This window comes from Alligator mississippiensis, chromosome 2 (assembly GCF_030867095.1).
Source record: "Alligator mississippiensis isolate rAllMis1 chromosome 2, rAllMis1, whole genome shotgun sequence".
NCBI classification, from domain to species: Eukaryota; Metazoa; Chordata; order Crocodylia; family Alligatoridae; genus Alligator; species Alligator mississippiensis.
The window spans coordinates 283,165,472-283,186,748 of NC_081825.1; the positions used below are offsets into that span (position 1 = coordinate 283,165,472).

The following is a 21,277-nucleotide window of genomic DNA, read 5'->3' on the forward strand; positions in this document are numbered from 1 at the left end:
CGCCGCCGCCTCCAGTCAGTCGGTTGGTAAAAGGGCACACGTGTGTGCGGGACACACGTGTGCTGCCTCCTCTCCTTCCCGCTGCTGGTTCCTGAGAACCATGTGGCTCAGTCCTGTGCCCTGCCCTTACCCTATCACCAGCCCTTGCTTCAGCTCCACTCCCTACCACTGGGCCAGCCTGTCCTCGCCTGTGCATAGATCCGGGGGCACACGGACCCATGCCCTCCTGAAGTGTGTGCACCAGCTGCTACCCGCTCCCTGTGCCCCCCAGACGAGTTGCTTGTGGCTCTGTCCCGTACTCTGCCCTGGCTGTGCAGCCCCAGCCCCACTCCCTCCCTCACTGCAAGGGCCTTGATTTGCCCCTCCCCCGCTTAAAAAAAAAGAAAAAATATGAAGGGGTACCTGACCTGGAACTTTGAGAGAGAAGGGATACACTTGTTAAGCAAGGTTGAAAACCTCTGGTCTAGTTGGTTGCTTGTTTTTCTACTGAGACAACCATAAAGGTGCCAGTTGAGGTGAAGGTGTTTGGGTCACTTTTTTATCGCTGTATTTCACGTTGTTTATCAGAGAACAATCGTTAGCTCTTAGTCACTACCATTATTTTCTGAATTTGAACTAATGATCCAGGATCTTTTGCGTCATATTACCATTGCCCTGAGCCTTCCAGTCCCCAAGAAGTAAAACTAGGTAAATCAGATATAAATGCCAGAAATATGTTGTGCTTCCTGTAGGCAATGCATAATCACTAGGGATTCTGGTCTTCTCTGTTTAAAAAAAAATAAAAAATTCCCAGATTCTCCAAAAAACCCCAAATGCACAATTTTCCGTGATTAAAATGAAACATCACTATAGATGGATAGAGGCATCAGTTGAACACAATGTTTTATTGATATATTGACAATTTTAAAGCAAATTGGAACCCCACCAGTGCCTCAATCATTATAATAAAATAAATTCTAAATACCTATATATTTTGGCATTTGATTTTGTTTTTTTATCATGGAAAATCAGAGCTTTCTCTGCCCCTTTTGCTGTCCAGGATGTGGGTCCAGCTGCGGCTGGCCCCCCCAGACGCTTTGTGGTGCCGAGCAGTCCTGATATGCTGATACCCTTCCCATGCTGTTGCCCCCCTCTCTCAAGCCACAGCTTCCCCAGACTTGTGGATGCTCCTCACTCCTGACCCAAAGTCCCCCCTTCTAGTGCCCCTGACTCCCAACCCACAGCCCTCCGTCCCTGATGGTGCCCCTTACTGCTGACCCACAGCTTCCTGGCCCTGCCTGTGGCCCCTCACTCCCAACCCACAGTTCCTGGCTCCCCCTTCCCCCCCACCCCCATCCATGCTGGTGTCCCTCACTCCCGACGCACAGTGGCAGGGATGACTTCCAACATGAGGTGCATGCATCACATCTCAAGCAGAAGGCCAGGCAGTGGCTGAGACACCACACGCTGTCCCACACCACGAGCTGGGGCTAGGGTTGTGGCTGCAGTGCAGTAGGGAGAACTGGGGCTGTAGCACAGTGTGGATGACCAGCACCATGCTCTACAGTAGCAGCATGAACCCAAGAGCGCTGTGGCCTGGGCCATGCTGTGGAGAGCAGGAGGAGGGTGAGGGCCTTCAGGCAATCTCTGTCTTACCTGAGCTGGAGTGCAATTGCTGCGGTGACTCTGGCTCAAGTGGATCGTGGTAGCATGAGTCCGGCCCCAGTACATGCTGGAGGAAGGAGGAGGGGACACCCTCACCCTGAGCTGGGGCTCCTGCAGTGTGCCAGGCAGAGGCAGCATCTCTTGGCTGCCTCACCTCTGCCCCTGAGAGTATGGGCATCAGCCCCTGGCATCACCAGCCTGGCCACACAGCACCCTGCTGTCCCTAAAAGACCTCCCCCTCCCTGCTGTCTTCCAGTGGTTCTTTCAGCCTTCACCTCCTGGTTGCCCCTTATCCTTCACAGGCTTTGCAGAGCATACAGGCTTGTGCAACAAAGCAAATGATAAAGCAAGCAAACAAACAGAGAAGAGCCCTGCTCTGGGCTCTCCCGGTGGTGCTTAACCCCTGGTGGCTCTAGGTAGCCTGCTCCCTGGCCAGGTGTAACCCTTTGAGGCTGCTTTCAGTGTCTTTTATCCTTCCCACTCTGGGCTCACGTAGCTAACCCTCTCTCACTTTCCACACCTGTGTCAGCTCCCTTGCTGCCGGACTTGCTACATCCCAGGACATGCCTCCGGTGAGTTCTCCCAGGGCCCTGTAACAGCTCCCACCACCCTGCCTGGCTATACGCCAGCCACGTGTCTGCTGCTTCCAATCATCCTCCCCCTGCTCCCCCCAGTCTCTCTCCTTGGAGGCTGGAAGGCTGCCAGCCTGCAAGGAGAAACCTGTGGTTTCCCACATTTTTCTCCTTTTAAAAGGAATAATTTGTGATTTTTTTCCTTTACAGGAGAAAATCCCAATTTTTCCCTGTTTTTCCAAGGGAAATGGGAAACCTGAATCCCTGATAATGACTGCATGGTCTCCATGTGAAAATATATGACCTCAGAAAACAGTATCCTTATCTCATGTTTGCAACTGTATAAACATCACATTTTTCTCAGAAAAATTGGTGGCGTATTTTTAATGGTGTCAGTTTTGAACAAGAGAAGTTAGGTAGAAAAATCTTTAAATTCCAAAATACCTTTCTTGTACCATTGTACTTTAAAGTGTATTTTTATGGAGACTTTTCCTGCTTTGTTCAAAGCAGAATTTCTCTTTTACTTACCAATGATTAGTTAGTTGCATATTAAATCTAAGAAACTAATTAAGAACAGTTTGCTTTTTAAAGAAGGCAAGACATTTCCCAACTTGGTACCTGCTTTAAGGTCCTAAAAAAGACCTCTGTGTAACATTTTAAATTTTGAATTAATTTAGGTAGATGAAATTAATGTGTGTAGGTCTCAAATTTGAATATGCATTTTCCGCAGGAAAAAGATCATCACCAGAAATGTTGTCCTAATCTAAAGAAAAACAGACATAACATTTTTGTCATAGGTTTTAAAAAAAATGAAGTTGATGAATCATGTATATAATTGGCAAACTGAACTATATATATTTTCTAAAACTTTGCATTCTGCATAAGAGATATAAAACTTTAATTATATTCTACTGTATAGGTTAAACATGTTGTTAAATTCTTGAATATTTATTAGAGTGACAATATATCGTAATTTTTTTTAAAAGTATTATATTTTATAGTTAGTTACGAAATGACTGACTGTATATGTAAAACCCATTCTTAAATTAGAAAGAAATGTTCCAAAACAAAATTCTCTTGTAGTAATGAAAAAAACTAACATTGTGTTCTATGTGGATCAATGTAGATTGAAAAATTCAAAACTTTCAAAATATAGTTTCTTCTGTTATAATTTTTTTCTTGGTTAACATGAATATTTTAAAGGATAGCTTTCTGTACTTATAAAAAAAACTTATGAAACTGTCCATTTTTTATCCACTTGAGGTGTGTTTCAATTGTTTTCTCTTTTTTATTGTTTAATATTTTGCTTAATACTTTACAAGTTAGACATCTTATTAAATTGTTGTTAAAGTAACAATATATTGTAATTAAGCATTAATTAATAACTGTGTTTTATTTCTAATGATTTGCAAAGCTTTGGTGATATCAGAGTAGTAGACATCTTGAAATGAAACTTTTGTTCTTTTTTCCCTTTTTTGTGGTTGTTACAGCATTCAGTGTTCATGGTTTATTTTACCAGTCAGCGTTCAGACATATATTTAGGAGGCCTGTGTGAAGTGACTAATATTCACTTCAGATTCAGCCAATTTGTGGGACAGTGATTCGATTTGGTGATTCGAATTGCTGTCCCGAATCGATTTGGCCATATCTGATTCGGAGATTTGGCTGCCACCAAATCAGCCAAATATCCAAATCAATATCCACATTTGATCTGTCGACTTGCATTATGCTTCTTTCATTCATTGAGAAGTGAGTAGAAGCAAAAGTGTTTATTTTAGTTGTTTGGTATTATTCCATTCTTGCTTATATATTGTTTTTATTTTGGATTTTAAACCACATTTCCTGTGAGGTCTTTATTCAAAAAGGTTGGACACCCCTGGTGTAGTGGGTCCAGTAAAACTCATTACCAAACAAATTTTGCTTCGCTTAAAAACTTTCCTGGATTATCAGAAGGACCAAAATATGTAACCATTATCTCATGTGGCACTGGAAGCAGCACAGGGTTTGGTTTTGTTTCTGTTTTTGCTGAGAGAGAGAGAGAGCACACTAGAGTCACCCAGAACAATGTCTGTAGGGCATCCCGACCATGTCAAATAGACTCACCTGATTAAGGAACCACAACCACTGCCTGTATCAAAACCAACCAAATTGCCTCTGAATTCAAGAAAGTGACATCAAGTATGTTAGATTTTCCTTTGAACCTTGTCCCAGCTGTTCACATCATGAGTTACTGTGAGTCAGGTTATTTTGTGTTAAAATTGGTTTAAAACAGGGATCTGCAACTTATGGCCCAGGGAGCGACTGGTTGTGGTCTGCACAGCTGGAGGGCTTTGCCTTTGCCTGTGCCCATGCCCACACTCACACTGAGACTAGGCAACAAAGAGGTGGGCCAGGGCCTGGCAGTTTCCAGCTGTACCTTTGCTGCTACTGTTCCCTCCCTTCCTCCCCACAAGTGTGGCATGGGGGTGGGTTCCAGCTGGTGGGGGACTGTGCCAGGGCTGGGTAGTTAACAGCTGTGCCTGTGCTACAGCCAGGAGGGAAAAGGAGAGAAGTGGCATGGATGCAGTCTGTAGCTGCCTGGTCCTGGTGCAGCTCCTCACTGGCTAGTAGGAGCAATGGTGGCACAGGTGCAGATCCCAGCTGTCTGGCGCCAGTGTGAGTGCAGGGAAAGCCCCCTGCTACTGAGGTGCCGCTAAGGCCACTCAACCCATGTTGGACTGGAGCTGGGTTGTTCCTGCCTGTGGCTTGTTAAAGATTGCCAGCTTGCTGGTCTGGAAGGCCATTATTTGCTTTATGTCTGGAGTGATGCATGTTTTTATAATGCCCTAATCTTATTTTAAAGTCTGCAGTAGCCCTTGTTGTATTTGGTTCATGCTACATAATATATCCTGTATGTATATGGTCATTACATTTTTTTTTAATGCAGGTATTACACACAGTTCAGTGGAATATAAAATGCAATGACAAATATGAGAACTTGAATTAATGTACCTCAGTGCATAGTACTATTTCAAAATGTGACATTAGCGCCATTCATTTGATAACAGCTATGAACTGGAGATAGAACCTGCAAATTTGTCTGGCTGAATTTTCTATGACTTTGGAAGTGTTGTTTACAAGCCAATTAGTATTAAGCCACAGGATCCTGTGAAGATTACCATACACAATTAAATTTAGACAACAGTGTATCCATGGGAACAGTTATTGCCTTAGTATGAGGCTGTTCAAATTGCATCCTGCCTCCAGAGTGAAGTTTGCCCCTCCTTTGTGACATTCAGGTAAACAACCTGAAGTAAGTAAACGGGGCTTGGGACCTGGAATTGCAAGATCTGCCACTGATGGGTCTTTTGTCGGGATGCTATTACGGCAGCCTTTTCTCTAGCTACTGGTTTGGCTTATATGCATCAGAATGACTGTAGCTCCTCTACAAAGAGGTACCCTTCCAACGTACCTGTGTAACTAACCCCTACCTCCCAGTCTAATTGGACCTTTGTAGAGCACCTACCCAGAGCACATGGGTGACATCATAATCTCCCTGTATTTCTTCTCTGTGCAGGGGCATTGCTGGTAAGCAGCATACGAGGACAGGAGTAGGATGAATTCCATGTAAATGGAATTAAGTAAATTAGATTATTTTTTCATTAAGGCACAACAATCCCACATGTTTTAACTTATGATTATGCTCATATTTATCTATTTGCTTTTGCAAACTGGAGGGTTTTTTGTTTTGTTTTGTTTTGCTTTGCAGTATAAAAATATGAAAGTGAAATATTCCATCTTCTATTCACGTTCAAATTTTAAATTCTCCTTCTCTCTCCTTTCTTTTTTTAATTATAGGGGCACAGGTGTTTACCAGCAAAAATGAATATCGGATCAGCACACTGAAGTTTCACCCTAGTGATCCTAATATTTTTATTTGCGGAGGGTTTGGCCCAGAAGTTAAAGCATGGGATATCAGGAACTGTAAGGTAACAAATTTCTCATTCCTTTCTTTTCCCCCCAGAACATTTTATAATGTCATTCAGGAGGGTAGGGAATGTGGATAGGCAATGGGATTTTTTTTGGCAAGGGGGGCGATAATTGGAAAATAATATTTCTGTTAGCCATGCTTGGTATGAGTGAAAGGCAAACAGTAAGTCAGTGCCCAATTTTGTCTGTCTTTAAAGCAAAAACATTTTTTAAAAACAATTTTATTTCTTTAAAACTGTGATTCTGCGTCTAAGAATTATACAGTACAGTGGGTGTTTGAAGGCTCTGAGCTGTCAGACATTTAATGACTGATGTGTTTTCACCAATCAGTATTGGTGAATAGGTGATAAAAATATGACAATGTAGTCTCTAATTTACTGAGAAGTAAAACTGTTTTTGGAGGGCATTTATCTGTTGAGTTTTTTTAGAAACTCTACAATATTCTTGTTTGCATCTTTGACTGTTTTGTGTGTCAGACTGTCAAGTGTTCAAGTTTTACCGTAGGAGTTAGGATGTGCCCCACATTGACTTTGCTGTGCAGTACTAATGAATTCTGAACTGTTAAACATAACTGTCTTTGGATGAGACATTATTCTGAGATCTCTTCTTCCCATTTCTGGCTTCTTTGCATTTGGAAGTTAAGTGATTCTTTCTGTACTGTATTTGCAGCGCTGTTAAAGAACTGTGTATACAACTTACCTTATTTTACTTTAGTTTTATCACCTGATAACTGGTTCAACTGAATTAACTGGATAATTTGGTGGTGAAAGATGGTTACTTACCTTTATAGTAACTACAATTCCTTGTGTGGTAAGCTATGCACGTGGATCCCACTCACGATTTGCATTCACCTTCTGAATATGTTTGGAGTGTTTTTATCCACAAGTGTTCATGAAGGCTCACACATGGCTCTGTATGCTTTCATGTTTTCCCCCCAAATCCAAGGGTATAAAGGGCCTAGTGATTCCAACTGCTGCTCGCTTTCTTCTCCACCCAGAATTCAGATGACAAGTTGGGGGATGGAAGAGCAGGTCATAGGATCTATGTATACAGAACAATTTGAAGAACTATAGTTATAATAAATGTAAGGAAGTATCCTTTTCTTCTTTCAGTCCCTGGGCTTGTGGATCCTGCTTGTGCTAGTTATATAGCTGTTTGCCCTTCATGGCGGTTGAAGTAGAGCTTCATCTGAATACAGATTAAAGAGCTGCTTTCCATCTCTTTGTCTGACCTCAGTGCTGTAACTAGAGAGTAATGGATAGTAAATGTAGTAACTGAGCTTTGTGTAGCTGCTCTGTATATTTCAGCTATGGGGACTTCAAATAAAGCACTCTGGTGACATGGCTTGCACTCTTGTCTAACAAGCTCAAATAGTAGTTGAAAGAATTGCCTAATTAAAGTTGCATGTTGTCCTTAAACAACTGGCAATGTATATTGAATTTTTTGGATCTGTCACCAAGTGCCAGGAAAATTTTGAATGACTTGTAAAAGGATTTCATTCTATTAAGGGAATATAAGATTACTCTTTTAGCATTTCTCTTAACTCACCCCACATACATGAGGTCTGGGAAAATGTATCAGTAAAAACACATTCCGAGCGATATGAAAATCTGATACCGCTTATAGGATAAATTTAGGCTGATCTCTCCTAGCTACCATGGTTTCATGGAAAAACTGTAGAAAAAGGATTTGATATGAAAGTTTATATCTCGCTCACTTCTCTTACTAATGTGATACCTGGCTTATATTGATAGGCAATGTAAGGCTCTAGTGACTCAAAGAACAGTTTCATTAAGTAATATAATACCAGACTTAGTTTCCACAATGATGGAATCTTGCTTAAGAAATGGAACATGTGCAACATTTCTTTTAAAAATTTATGAGCCGTTTGATGGGAAGAAACAGATGGGCCTCATACTGGCTGATGGTAAACTGATATTGCTGTTCAGTGAATTGTAATAGAGCTTAATGGCAATCCTGAATGCTGTAAAAACACCTGATACTCCAAACCAGCTGGGATCAATGCTTTAAGTGGACCAGAGTCTTGAGAGGTAACCGAATGGGAGAAATGTTCCTGCTTTGTCATAGGTGCCCAGTCAAAGGTTTTCTACTGTGAATCAAAATGTTCCTTATTTCGCAAAGCTGTTCCTGTTCACTACTGTCATCCACATAGCATCCATGTAGGCACATAGAAGAACTTTGATTCTGAATGCAGAAATAGCCCACAATTCAAAGAGATTGTGTTTCTGCTACAGTAGAGTTGTGAAACGGTGATTGGACAGATGTAGCAGATCTGCAAACCAAAATCTGTAAGACTGTGCTTGACTTACAAGGATAACTAGTGCATTGCCTTCTTTCATCTTCAGCAGAACACTGGGAATTTGTGGAACCAGGGGAATAGCTGTATCAAATTATATGACCACAGATTCAGGGAGGTGTCTGTTATGGATCCCAGACTTCCTTCTGCTGAAAAGCAATATTCAGGACTTTTGTAGATGCTGTTGGAGGTATAAAGTTCATCTGGGGAGTTCCCAATGTTGGAAAATATGGAAAGGTAAAAGTCACTTGGTTAATTGCTCAGTTAATTAATTTGATCTCTCCTCACACACACATTTCTGTTATACTAATTTTGCTCATGATACAGTAGTCTCACAACAGATTTGACTTCATGTCTCTGTTCCCTGAACTGCTGCAGACATTTGGAGAACTTAATTTCCTCAAAACAACCAAACATGTAGATAAAGGTTCACATACAACACCAGCCAACAAAGATGAACTATTGTTATTTTTTAATAACACTGAAGCAATTAGCAAGGATGCTTAGTAATATCTTGTATTGGACCAATTGTATAGTTGGGAGAGATGTTAGACAAGCTTTTGGGTACATTTAAGTTCATAGGAAAGCAGAGCTGGAAGAGTCATCTTGTCCAGCCCCCTGCTCAAGCTAGGATCATCCCAGATTAAATCATCCATGTCTAGCGTCTGTATAACCTGCTTTAGAAAGTTTCCAAGGATAAAGATTCTACAGCTTCTCTAGGTAACCTGTTCCAATGCTTGACCACCCTCAGAGTCACAAAGTTCCTCCTAATCTCAAACCTAAATTTCCCCTAATGCTGCTTGCTCCTAGTCTTGTCTCCTACAGCCAAAGAGAAAAGAGCATCTCTAGCCTCCCTGTAATAGACCTTCAGGTATTTGAAGGTTCTTATCAAATCCCCCTTCAGTCTTCTCTTTTCTATGCTAAATGTCCCTAGATCTTTCAGCCTTTCCCCATAAGTCTTATCTTCCAGGCTTCTGGATAATTTTTGTTGTCCTGTGCTGGACTCTTACCAGTCTGTCAATGTGGGGCCCAAAACTACGTTGGAGAACACATAACACCAGCTTCTTTTCTAACTTGGAGAAAACATAGCACCAGCAGAATCTGCCTGTGCCTGACGAAAGGTGTTTGTGCCTGAAAGTTTGCAAAGAACTTTTTTTCCAACTTTTTAGTTGGTCTACTAAAAGATATCACATCTACCCAAAGAACCATGAGGGCCCAAAACTAGATACAGTCTTCCAGGTGAGGCCTCATCAGTGTTGAACAGAGTGGAAGAATCACTTGCTTTGATTTGCAAGTGACTGTTATGAGAATAACCCAGGATGCTGTTGCCTTTTTTTGCAACAAGAACACACTATTGGCTGATATTCAGCTTATGGGTCACTCTAACCCCTAGATCCTTCTCTGCAGTACTGAAGCCTAGCCAGTCGTTCCCCAGTGTGTATCTGTACACGAGGTTATTCTGTTCCAAGTGCAGGACTTTGCATTGGTTCGTGTGGAATCTCATCTGATTGCCTATGGGCAATCCTGTCTATCCAGGTTGTTCTGGATGTGAGCCCCCTTCCCTTTGGCGTGTCTGCAATTCTACCCAACTTGGTGTTATCCACAGATTTGCTAAGCGTGCATTATCAATCCCATAATTCAAATCATTAATGAATGTCTTAAACAATACTGGGCCCAGGACAGACCCTGGGGAACCTGACATAATACTTTTTCCCAACTAGATATTGAGCCAGTGAGGACTAGTCACCGAGCGTGACTTTCCAACCAGTTATGTATCTGCCTTACAGTACTTTCATAGTTTGTATTTCCTTAGCTTGTTAATGAGACTATCATGGGAGACAGTGCCAAAAGCCTTCATCTGTAATTCCCCGTATCCTCCTTCTTCCTCCTTCTTGAAGACGGGCACTGTATTTGCTCTTCCTGTTAAATGATACCATACCAAATGGCTCTGAAATTTCCTCAGCTGGTTCTTTCAGTATCCTCAGATGCTTCTCATCCAGCCCTGCCAAATTGGCAGCATCTAACTCCTCTAAGTAATTCCTAACCCATTCTGTAATTACTCTAGTCCAGTGGTTCTCAACCTGTTTGCCATAGTGGGACCACACTTACAACTCCCAATGTGTTGTGGGCCACACCTACACAACTTACTTCCTGTGTATCTATTTAAAAATGTTTTGTATCTGTTATCTGACAGTAATGCAATACCAATCAATATTCTATAATACCTCTCATTTCTACATTGTCAAATGTCTTTACTTTTTTATCAGGATGTCACATGGGCTGCAGCAGTGTGCTGACTGGGCTGCATGTGGACCGCAGGTTGGGAACCACTGCTCTAGGTTGTTTGTCTCCTTTCCTATCTCTGCTGCCAACTGTTCTTCTCAGCTGGTTGTTGTCTCTATTTGTAAAAACTGAAGCAAAAAGGCACTAAATACCGTAGCCTTCTTTACATCATCTGTGATCCGATTGCCTTCCACATTCCACAAGGAACCTGTGGAATCTCTGGTCTTCCTCTTGATGTACCTGTAGACTCCCTTTTACGTTCCTTGCCAGCTGCATCTCAAATTGTGCCTTGGCCATCCTAATTTTCTCCCTGCATGTCCACGTGACAGTCTTTCCTAGTACCTATTACCAAATTTCCACTTTTTATGAAATTCCTTTTTGAGCTGCAACTCCTTGAAGAGTTGAAGAATCTGTAAGTCTGTATGTCCAGAGCTTTAGACATTGGTATCAGTGGCTGCTTTCTCAATAGTCTTTCTGAACAATGATGTGTCACTTTTGAGTCCAGCCTTTTACCTGGTGCCATTCTTGCTGATCTGTACCTCACTTCATGTGTCTGGGTTTCAAACCTGCTTTTTTTGATACTTGAGAAGTAGACTAATGTCTAAAGGCAGTCTTGGAGCTCACTTCCTTCCTTCCTAGGGCTGCCATAGGAGCTAACTTCTCCTGTATTTGCTTAAGGGAAGGTTTAGGATCCTGGGACAAAAAAGCCTTCAGTCCTTGAGTATCCAGCATGGTGTCTTTAGTAGGTGGAACACTGGAAGCATTTGGCAGTGTCACCTGCTTTGTTCCCCTGAATCATTTTAGTTGGACGCTTGCCTTATTGAACTTCTCATAAAATAAAGTTTCAGTTGAGATTCGCTAGCCTTTGATGTGCATTTTTTAAACAATGTGCCCAGACCATGTTTTGAAATGTGTTGCTCTCCTAAGCGATTCAGGGACTCAGTGAGCCTGCTGTTTAAGGAAGTGAACCCTGAATACAATGGATAGGATTTAAATCTTAGTGACCTAGGCTTAGCCAAAGTCAAAGCCCCAGTATCATTATTGACCTCTCTAATGTACCTCTAATTTCTGAATAGCTGCTGCTATTGTTGTTCATTTTGCCAGGCATTGGTAACTAATGGTGGGCCACCCCTTGTGATCCAGCCTTTGCTGCTGACTGCCAATGTCCTGCTGTCCATACGTCCCTGCGATGTGTGGAAAGCTGTCCTCTTGCCCCCTTCACACTGTCTTCACTGAAAGATGTGCCACTAAAAACTGTAGTGATGGACATTTTGCAGTGACTATTTCAGTAGGGAGTAGATGGTGAGCAGAGGTTACAGTTAGAGAGAGGGGAACAATCAGTTATCTGCATGGAGTAGGGGCAGGTAGCTAACTACAGCGGACCAGTCAGCTGTCAATAAAATGTCCAAAAGTAGCACTGCCAGATTGTATCTGGTGTTGAATATTATCATCTCTGTTTCCTTTTTCAGAAATGTGGCTACCCAGGTAGCGGAAATCTTCAACATTCTTCAAGAACCACCCTCTAATAGTAATATGTGGACATGCAGCTGGTTGGTTTGGGTTGATAAAGTATCTTGGTTTTCATGAAGTTGACAGTGAGCTCAAGCATTTCATATTTTTCACAGAAGCAGTCAAGAGTGACCTGGAGCTCTTCAATTGAGTCAGCACATATGACAAAGTCAGTGTATTGAAGATCAGTATGGAGGTGTTGGTTATCTTGGATTTGGAATGTAACCTGTTGATGTTAAACAGATTCTCGTCCATGTGACAGTGGATGCTGACTCCAGGTGGAAGTCTGTCAAGAATGAAATGCAGAATAGCTAAAGTATAAATTGAAAAGAGGGTTGTTTCAATCACGCATCCTTGCTTGACTCCAGTTCTAATAGAGAAGGGGGACGTTTTCGAAACCCTATCTCCAATGATCATGACATCAGGGCCCAAACCAAACTTCTTGTCTACCAAACTGTTGTCATTCCTACCCTGTTGTATGGTTGTGAAACTGGAACAACATATCAGTGATGTTTTTGGAAAATCCTCTATCAACTGGAAGGACAGAAGAATGAACACCAGCCTTTAGGCTCAAGCAAGCACCGCCAGTATTGCAGCCAAGTTTATATAGTATCAACTACATTAGACAGGACAGATCATAAGGATGCCTGGTAACCTGTTGCTGAAACAGTTCCTGTACTCCCAACTCACTGAGGGTCACCACTGTACAGGTGGGGAAAAGAAGCGATTCAAGGATATCTTAAGAAATGAAATTTTAGCATCAATGCCTGGGAGACTTGAGCACCAAGTAGTCCCCAATAGTGCCATGTTGTACCTAAGGCATTGATCATTTTTAGCAAACTTGCCTCATTATGGAGGCAGATAGATGAGAGAAACAAAGGTTAAGAGCTGTGACCTGACATCACCAGGATCCATTCCTTCCTTCTGGAACTATTTGCCATATCTGCAGTCAAACTAGGCATTTGTTGTCCTTTATAGGTTGATCTTGGATCAGCCTATACAGCCATCTCCAGACTCAGTGATGACTTCTCTATTTACTGGAAGACTCATCTTCATATTGAAGGACTGCCACCACCACCAAGTAAAATGTGGAAAGGAGTGTGGGCCAGATCTGACAGCTGGGTTGCAGCAGAAGATTGGCATCAGTAGTAAAACATAGGCCAGATGCAGTCTCTTTGTGGCCAGAATCAGGCTGTGCCTTGCCAACTTCTGGGTTAACACAATACGCCGTAATAATAATAATAATAATAATAAAACAAAAAAAAACAGGCGGCATACCTTGACGTTCAGACTAGCTGAATGACATATTACTATTTGCCTAGCTGATCACACATTTTCTTTCTTGGTGCTGGAGTTCTGTTTAGAAGGTTTCTTAACTAACAGATTGCTGAACTGTGAATAACGTGTTGTTGTCCTCATAGGCTGATCTTCAGGCAAAACATAAAGATGGTGAGAGATTCTGCACACCACTTTTCTGTACGTCCACTCGAATCAATGGACAATACTAACTTTCTACTATGTTGCAAGGCAGTAATCCAATTCCTAAACTATAAATGAATGTATATTCTGACACATTAAATTGACTATGTTTCTGATCCAGGTTTTGGGCTCAATGACAAATTGATACAAGGGAACATGATTGTCTGTTTTATACCTGCTCTTTATTGGTACAGCTTTTAGAAACAATTATCATCTCAGTTTCTTGAGACAAAATTTGATTTGTGTAGAATGTCTTCAGTCAGGAAACAACTTGTTTAAGCATTTGGGAAACATAGCAATTAATTACCTTTGAAAGCGTAAGGAAAAGCTTTGGGCCAGAAGCAGATATTGACATTTTTGCTTTCATATTTGTTAATTTTAAAACTATAAACTTTATACTTACTGTGATTGATTAAAAACAGCAGTGTAGTTTACCTCCCTGCCTATACAACAATGCTAAAGGATACAGTAACAATATCCTGTTTATCCTGTATATTTTCCTTGGAGATACCTATATATCAATTACATCCATTATTTTTTAGGAGCCTAAAATTATATTGATGTTAAAATATAATGTTGTGAATCATTGGAGAATGTATGCGCACTGGGTGCTATATTGGTAGTCATAACTTAATGGTGCCATAGAGACTTATCTGCCCGAGCAGTGTGATAACAGAAAAAATTAGGATTATTTGTGTGGTTTTGATTGGCCGTAAGCTTCCACTTAGAATCATAGAATGATAGAAAGTTAGGGTTGGAAGGGACCTGAGGAGGTCACATCTAGTCCAACCCCCTGCTCAAAGCAGGACCAGCCCCAACTAGATCATCCCAGCCAAAGCTTTGTGTAACTGGGTCTTAACTTCCAAGGATGGAGTTTCCACCACCTCTCTGGGTAGCCTGTTCCAGTGCTTTACTACCTTCCCTATGTAACATAATATCTAATATCTTTTGAATAAAGGTATACACCACTGTTGAAAAATAATCTGTAAATTCTTCTGCCATAAAACAGTGTGTTGATTAGACATGAATCATCAATATTTAACGCTTGCTTCTCCACATCATTTGCAATTTCAGCAGATTCCTTTAAATTAATCCATTTCCACCCCTATATTATTATCTTTATTCACATGATGCACTAAGCATTCTCTTATTTTGTTTTCCATCATACGTTGGTGACAGGCCAGGGGGCACAAGGGAGGCATGTTCCCCTCCCCCAGATTTTTGTGCCCAGGGCAGGGTACAGACATGGGGCTGCAGTCTGGCTGGAGCCAGCACCTGGCAAAAGCAGCTGCATGGAGTTGTGCCCCTCCACTGTGGTGGTGGTGCAGTTGTTCCCCCCCCAACTGGCAGCACTTGTGTCGCCTATGTCATTATATATTCTTAACGATCATATTTGATGAAGTGTGGTGCCTAATATTTTATATCGTGTTCTATTGTAATTAGTGTTATTTACTTTTAACTTAAACTGATGGCTGGGGCATTTTCCTTGTTAATGGTTATGAAAACATTCTTAATCTCTCTCTAGTGCTTTTATCCCAAATCATTACAAGATCTTTTTGTGGTAATTGTGCTCTGAAAAATTTGCTGCAGCTTTGGTCCTTTTTGCCTCAAATTGGTTTTTCAGGTGGTTTAACTTGTCATACAAGTTGGAGGAGCAATGTATAGCTGTAAGGGTGAAGCAATGAATTTTCTTAATGTTTTCTTCATCACATCTCTTATAGCAGGTTTTGTCAATATAATGAACACTATAAATCAAGGGTTTGAGTCATGTTACTTTCCCATTGAAAGCTCAGGTTTAGTGGTCATTACATTTAAATTTCTAGGGCCAACTGACCAGGATAGCCAGCATTTTCCTTATAGGAAATGTATTTAATACCTCACTTGGAAATTTGGGTTAAGCACTGGGACAGTGTTGCAAGAATACTGGCACATTGGACAGAGTACAGAGGAAAGCAACCTAAATGATCAGGGAGACAGAGAAAGAATTATAAGGAAAATATTAGCTGAGGCTGTATATAATAGCTATGACAAAAATGCTTTTAACAAGAAATATTATCAGTAAGTATAAATTATTATTAACCAGTAATTATTCAAGAATTAATTTGCTTCAGGAAAGAGGAACTGTAAGAGGAAAGAGGAACTCCAGCATTTTTGTAAGTTCTAAAAGTAGCAGAATATAACATCTGGCTAAATGTATTCTTTAAAACATTGAAACTGGGACCAACAGAGACAGTAAGTTTGTTAATAAGAAGGAAAGGCATTCACAGAATGATAGAAAGTTAGGGTTGGAAGGGACCTCAGGAGGTCATCTAGTCCAACCCCCTGCTCAAAGGAGGGCCATTTTTAACTACATCATCCCAGCCAAAGCTTTGTCTATCCAGGTCTTAAAAATCTCTAAGGTGGAGATTCCGTACGCTCTCTGGATAGCCTGTTCCAGTGCTTTTGTGAGAAAGTTGTTCCTAATATCTAATCGAACCTAAACTTTCCTTGCTGCAACTTGAGACCATTGCTTCTTGTTCTGTCATCTGCCATCACTGAGAATAGTCTAGCTCCATCCTCTTTATAATCACCCTTCTGGTAGTTGAACACTGCTATTAAATCTCCCCTCTGTCTTCTGTTTTCTAGACTAAATAACCCAGTTCTCTCAGCCTTCCCTCATAAGTTACATTCCCTAGTCCTCTAACCATTTTTTGTTGCCTTCCATTGGACTCCCTCCAGTTTGTCCACATTCTTTCTGTAGTGCGGTGAGGGGGGTGGGGGCGGTGTCCAAAACCAGACAGAATACTCCAAGTATGGTCTCACCAGTGCCAAATAGAGGGAAATAATCACTTCCCTTGATCTGTTGGCTATACTTCTACTAATGCATCCCAGTATGCTGTTACCTTCTTTACAACAAGGGCACAGCGTCAGCTCATATTCAGCTTATTGTCCTCTGTAACCCCCAGGCCTGTACCAGTGCATGGGATTGTTCCATCCTAAGTGCAGGACTTTGCACCTGTTGTTATTGAACTTCATGAGATTTCTTTTGGTCCAGTCCTCCAGTTTGTCTAGGTTACTCTGAATCCTAGCCCTACCCTCCAACATATCTATTACTCTATCTAACTTGGCGTTATCCACAGATTCGCTGCAGGTGCACTCAATCCCATCTTCCAGATGGTTGATGAAGATATTGAACAATACCAGCCCCAGGACTGACCTCTGGGACAGTCCACTTGATACCAGCTGCCAACTAGACATTGAGCTATTGTTTACTACCCTTTGTGCAACAATCCAGACAGTTTTCTATTAACCTTAAAATTAGGGACCTAATTAAATTGTGGTTTTGGGATTTTCATAGAGACCATGAAAAATGGCAGTCTCTACAATCACTGTGAAAAATGGCATTGGTTGTGATTTCCAAGGAAATCAACCAAAATAAAAAGATGGCAGATGGAAGCTGCCCCTTTGTGCCTCTCAGAGTCAAGGGGTGGGGCTGTATGAAGGGCAGCCAGCAGTCAAGATGGTGGCTGCCCCCTTGTCCCTTCTTCCCCCTGGGGCCTCTCTGCCAGTCAGTGCTGAGCGGCAGGGCTGCTGCAAAATGACCACAAAATTGGCTCTTTGGGCTGTGACCAAGCCACAAAAATTGCTTTCCCTCACTGCATGCTAGGTAGGTCCCTACTTATAGTTCATTCATCTAACCCATACTTCCTTAGCTTGCTTACAAGAATGTTTTAGGAGACCATATCAAAAGCCTTACTGAAGTCAAGGTATATCACATCCACTGCTCTTCCCACATTTACAGAGCTAGTCATCTCATCATAGAAGGCAATCAGGTTGGTCAGGCATGACTTGCCCTTACTGAATCCATGCTGACTGTTCCTAATCACCTTCTTTTCCTCCAGGTGGTTAGAAATGGATTTCTTGAGGACCTGCTTCATGATTTTTCTGGAGACTGAGGTAGGCTGACTGATCTGTAGCTCCCTGGATCCTCCTCCTCCTTTTTCTTAAATATAGGCACAATATTTGCCCTTTTGCAGTCATCCAGGACCTTTCCTGATCACCATGAGTTTTCAAAGATAGGCCATAAGTTTATACAATATCAGAAAACCTATGAAACAGTAAAAGGCTAGACTTTGTTACCTTTCTCATGGTAAGTACAGCAAAAGCTGTGTTAACTGGTACCTTACAAGCCGGCATGCTCTATTAACCAGCATGCCAGCTTGTAGGGGAAAAGTGAAACCGGAAGTGCCCACTGTGGCACTTCCAGTTTCACAGAGCACCCACAGCCCAGGGGAAAGCAGCCTGTGCTGCCAAGTCCCCATGGCCTGGGGGCATAACAGGCTGCGTGAGTCTCCCCTTCCTGTCCCTCGGGGCCCACAGGAGGGGCGGCGATGTGGCGGAAGGGGCGGTGACTCAGTGGGAGGGGCAGTGACAACCTAGATGCGGCGGGACAGGCAGTGGCCCGAACAGGCAAAGATGCCTGTTTGGGCCGCTCAGTTATCTGGCATATTTTGTTATCCGGCACCCTCCATTCCCGGTGGGGCCTATTGATTGCAAATTGTAGGGTAAGTTTTTACTCAACATGAATAAAGATGCCAGAATCTAGTCCTGAGATTTTCTTTTCAGTATATAAGCTTATTGCTGCATACACATATTCAAATAATCAGAGAGTGTTCTCATGGGTTTGTTCTCCAGGTAGAAGATCTTACCTGGAGGTGTCCAAACAATCATTCAAACGCTGAGGCCCTAAATAGTCTGCTTGCACTACTGATGCTGTACAGCCAGGGGGGACCCTATGCATGCATCTCAAGTGCTCTGCAGGCTCCCTCAGTCTGCCTAGAGGTAGACAGCAGCAGTACATAGGGTAGTCCTAATTGGCTTGCCCAGACTTCTCAGGATCAGCCTGTCTCTCTTTGTAGCACAATGTGTAGATAGTGAAGGAGGTGTGTTCTGCTCCCAGCTTGGCTGGAGCATTGCAGTCTAGTGAGCAACAAAGTGTCTTCCTGTGGTGGGGTGGGCAGGACAAAAGCACCCTGGATGTTGGAGTACTGTATTGTGGCTTCTCTCAGAAGGGAACATGTACAGCCATTTATTCTTCCAGAAGAAACTCTCCTGGGAGTGATTTAACTCAGGTTATGTTTCTCCCAGAGTGGCCATTTTTGCCCTTGGAGAAAAATCCTGAACATCTGTACATGACAACATGCTTGTGGGCCATCCAAACTGAGGCAGCCTGATGTGATTGGTAACACCTAACCCCTGAACAATACTAACAGTCAGATAACATTGATGGAGTTTTTCCTGACAAGAGTGGTGGCTTCCTGGAGTCAGCTGAGTAGAATCAAGACCTGGCATCAAGGATTCCTTGTAATCTCAACAACAGAATTATTGCAGCTGAATGTTATGTTAAATGGTTTTCTTTAGGTTCCTAGGGGAACACAGTGGTAATATCACAACAAAGCTTCATCTATAATACCACCTTGAACTGATACTGCTTCCAGCTGAGCTGAAGTGTCTACCTGTCTCCAGAGACTGACTATTCTGAACTGTCAAGCTAAGCTGAAGAATTTTATTTACACATACTGGTTTCACTGCATAAAGAGTCCAGATTTGATATGTTGAAAGGTGAGGGAGTCCCCCTGCACTATACAATACCTTATACAATGAATTATACCATATATTATAAAGTCAAGAAATCACTATTTTTATTAAAAAAGGTAACCCACCAAATACTGTAAGAATTTCCTAAACCCTTCTCTACAAATTAACTCTATCCATTTAAATACTGTAAACACAGGCTCCTAAAGTCATATAAATGTTCGTTTTTTTAAAAAACAAACTGATATCTAATGGCTCAATGAATCAGACAGTTCTTTCTAGGGTTGTCTAGTTAAATTGGAGGTGAAGTAATTTCTTATCTCCATTTAACAAATGTAGCCTATTTCTTTCTGTATAGACAAACAACTCAGCTCAGCCTGATTCTTCACTGCCCCAAAGCAGCTACATACCTCCTACCACCCCAGTCTGGCTGCCCACCATCATAATCCAGCCACATGCTGCCTGCCTACCAGATCCGGCCCTACACTGGCCAGGAGGATCAAAGGATCAGAATATCATAGGAAAAGCTGCATAACCTTAAGAACAAGAGTAATAGAAGTGGGGTCAAAGTTATTAGCATTAAATGCAAAGGTGTGTATTTTGCAACTAATAAAATATTTTTTGCTATCAATGAGCTGTTCTTTAGTATTATAATTCAGGAGGAGAACGACCTGGCTATAGGAATCGGCTACAGGATGACTTTGATTATCAGCAGGGATTTGGATTTTCCGTTTGGTGTGGAAAAATGTGAATTTTCTCCCTGAAAGGAGAAAAATGTGGAAAACAGCAAGTTTCCCCTTGCAGGCTGGCAGAGTTCCAGCCTGCAAGGGGCAGCTTGGGGCTGGGGGGAGCAGGATACAGGGGGTACCACGTATCAGTGGCAGCACTGAGCCTCTCTGCCTTCCCATGCTGGGTCCTACCTGATGGATTGCAGAGGCGTCCAGGGAGAAGGCAGCAGGGCAGGGAACCCTGCAGTGGGCAGCCTGCATGCTCCCCTGCCCCACAAGACTCACTGGCTGTGGCCTGCAAGGGGGTTGGGGAAGGGGGCCAGCCTCCCCACTGTTCCAGCCACAGAACCTGCTGCCTCCTTAGCACAGTAGCCAGGGCTTTGGCACTGCTGGGGTGGGGGTAGGGACTGCAGGTTCTGGCCCTGATCCTATAGTCCTGGTAGCTGGGAGCCCCCTCTGGCAGGGCTGGAGGGGTGGGGGGAAGGGGACTGTGGGTTGGGAGTGAGGGGCACTGGCACATCAGGGCTGCTCAGAGCTACAAAGTTGTGGGAAGGACAGCTGCAGCTGGACCTGTATCCTGGTGAGCAAAGGGGACAGGGGGAGCTCTGATTTTTTTCTGATAAAAAGCCGAAATCAAACATCAAAATATATAGGTATTTAGAATTTATCTTATTATAATATTGAAGCAGTGGTAGACTTCCAAATTGCTTGAGAATTGTAAATAAATCAATATCACATTTATGTTCAACTGATACATACATACACATACATATTAAGGCTCTGCGAAGCTTCAGTCGCTGATTTGATTTGGAGGAGATTCAGCCCAATTTGGTGAATTGAATCAGGAGACCCATTAATCAGGTACCCCCCCGCGCTCCTGTGGGATGCTCCATCTGCCCCACTATCTCGGTGTTCACAAGCCGGACCTGGTACCTAGAGGTATGTAGAAAAGGCATATCAAGCTGTGTCTATGGCTGAATCGCTGATTCTCCAAATTGGAATTGAATCTTCAGATTCAGATTTGGCCAAATGGAATTGGGACAGTGATCTGAATCAGGTAATTGAATCACTGTCCCCCGAAACGGGCTGAGTCCAAATCAAATACTGCCTACTTTGCACACTCCTAATACAGATGTATGTGCATATGCATGTTTAATTGTGGAAAATTGTGGATTTGGGAGTTTAAAATCAGAGAATTTGGG

The 21,277-nt window shown here is 42.4% G+C and overlaps 1 protein-coding gene across 2 annotated transcripts in view; it reads left to right on the plus strand.

Annotated features, from left to right (window-relative positions):
* WDR25 (WD repeat domain 25) overlaps positions 1-21,277 on the plus strand; it is a 180,340-nt gene that overhangs the window by 124,500 nt on the left and 34,563 nt on the right. For both annotated transcript variants that reach the window (XM_059723221.1, XM_014596390.3), the window contains one exon: positions 6,054-6,184. In XM_059723221.1, coding sequence (XP_059579204.1) covers positions 6,054-6,184 — 131 coding nt within the window. The remainder of the gene's footprint in view (positions 1-6,053; positions 6,185-21,277) is intronic.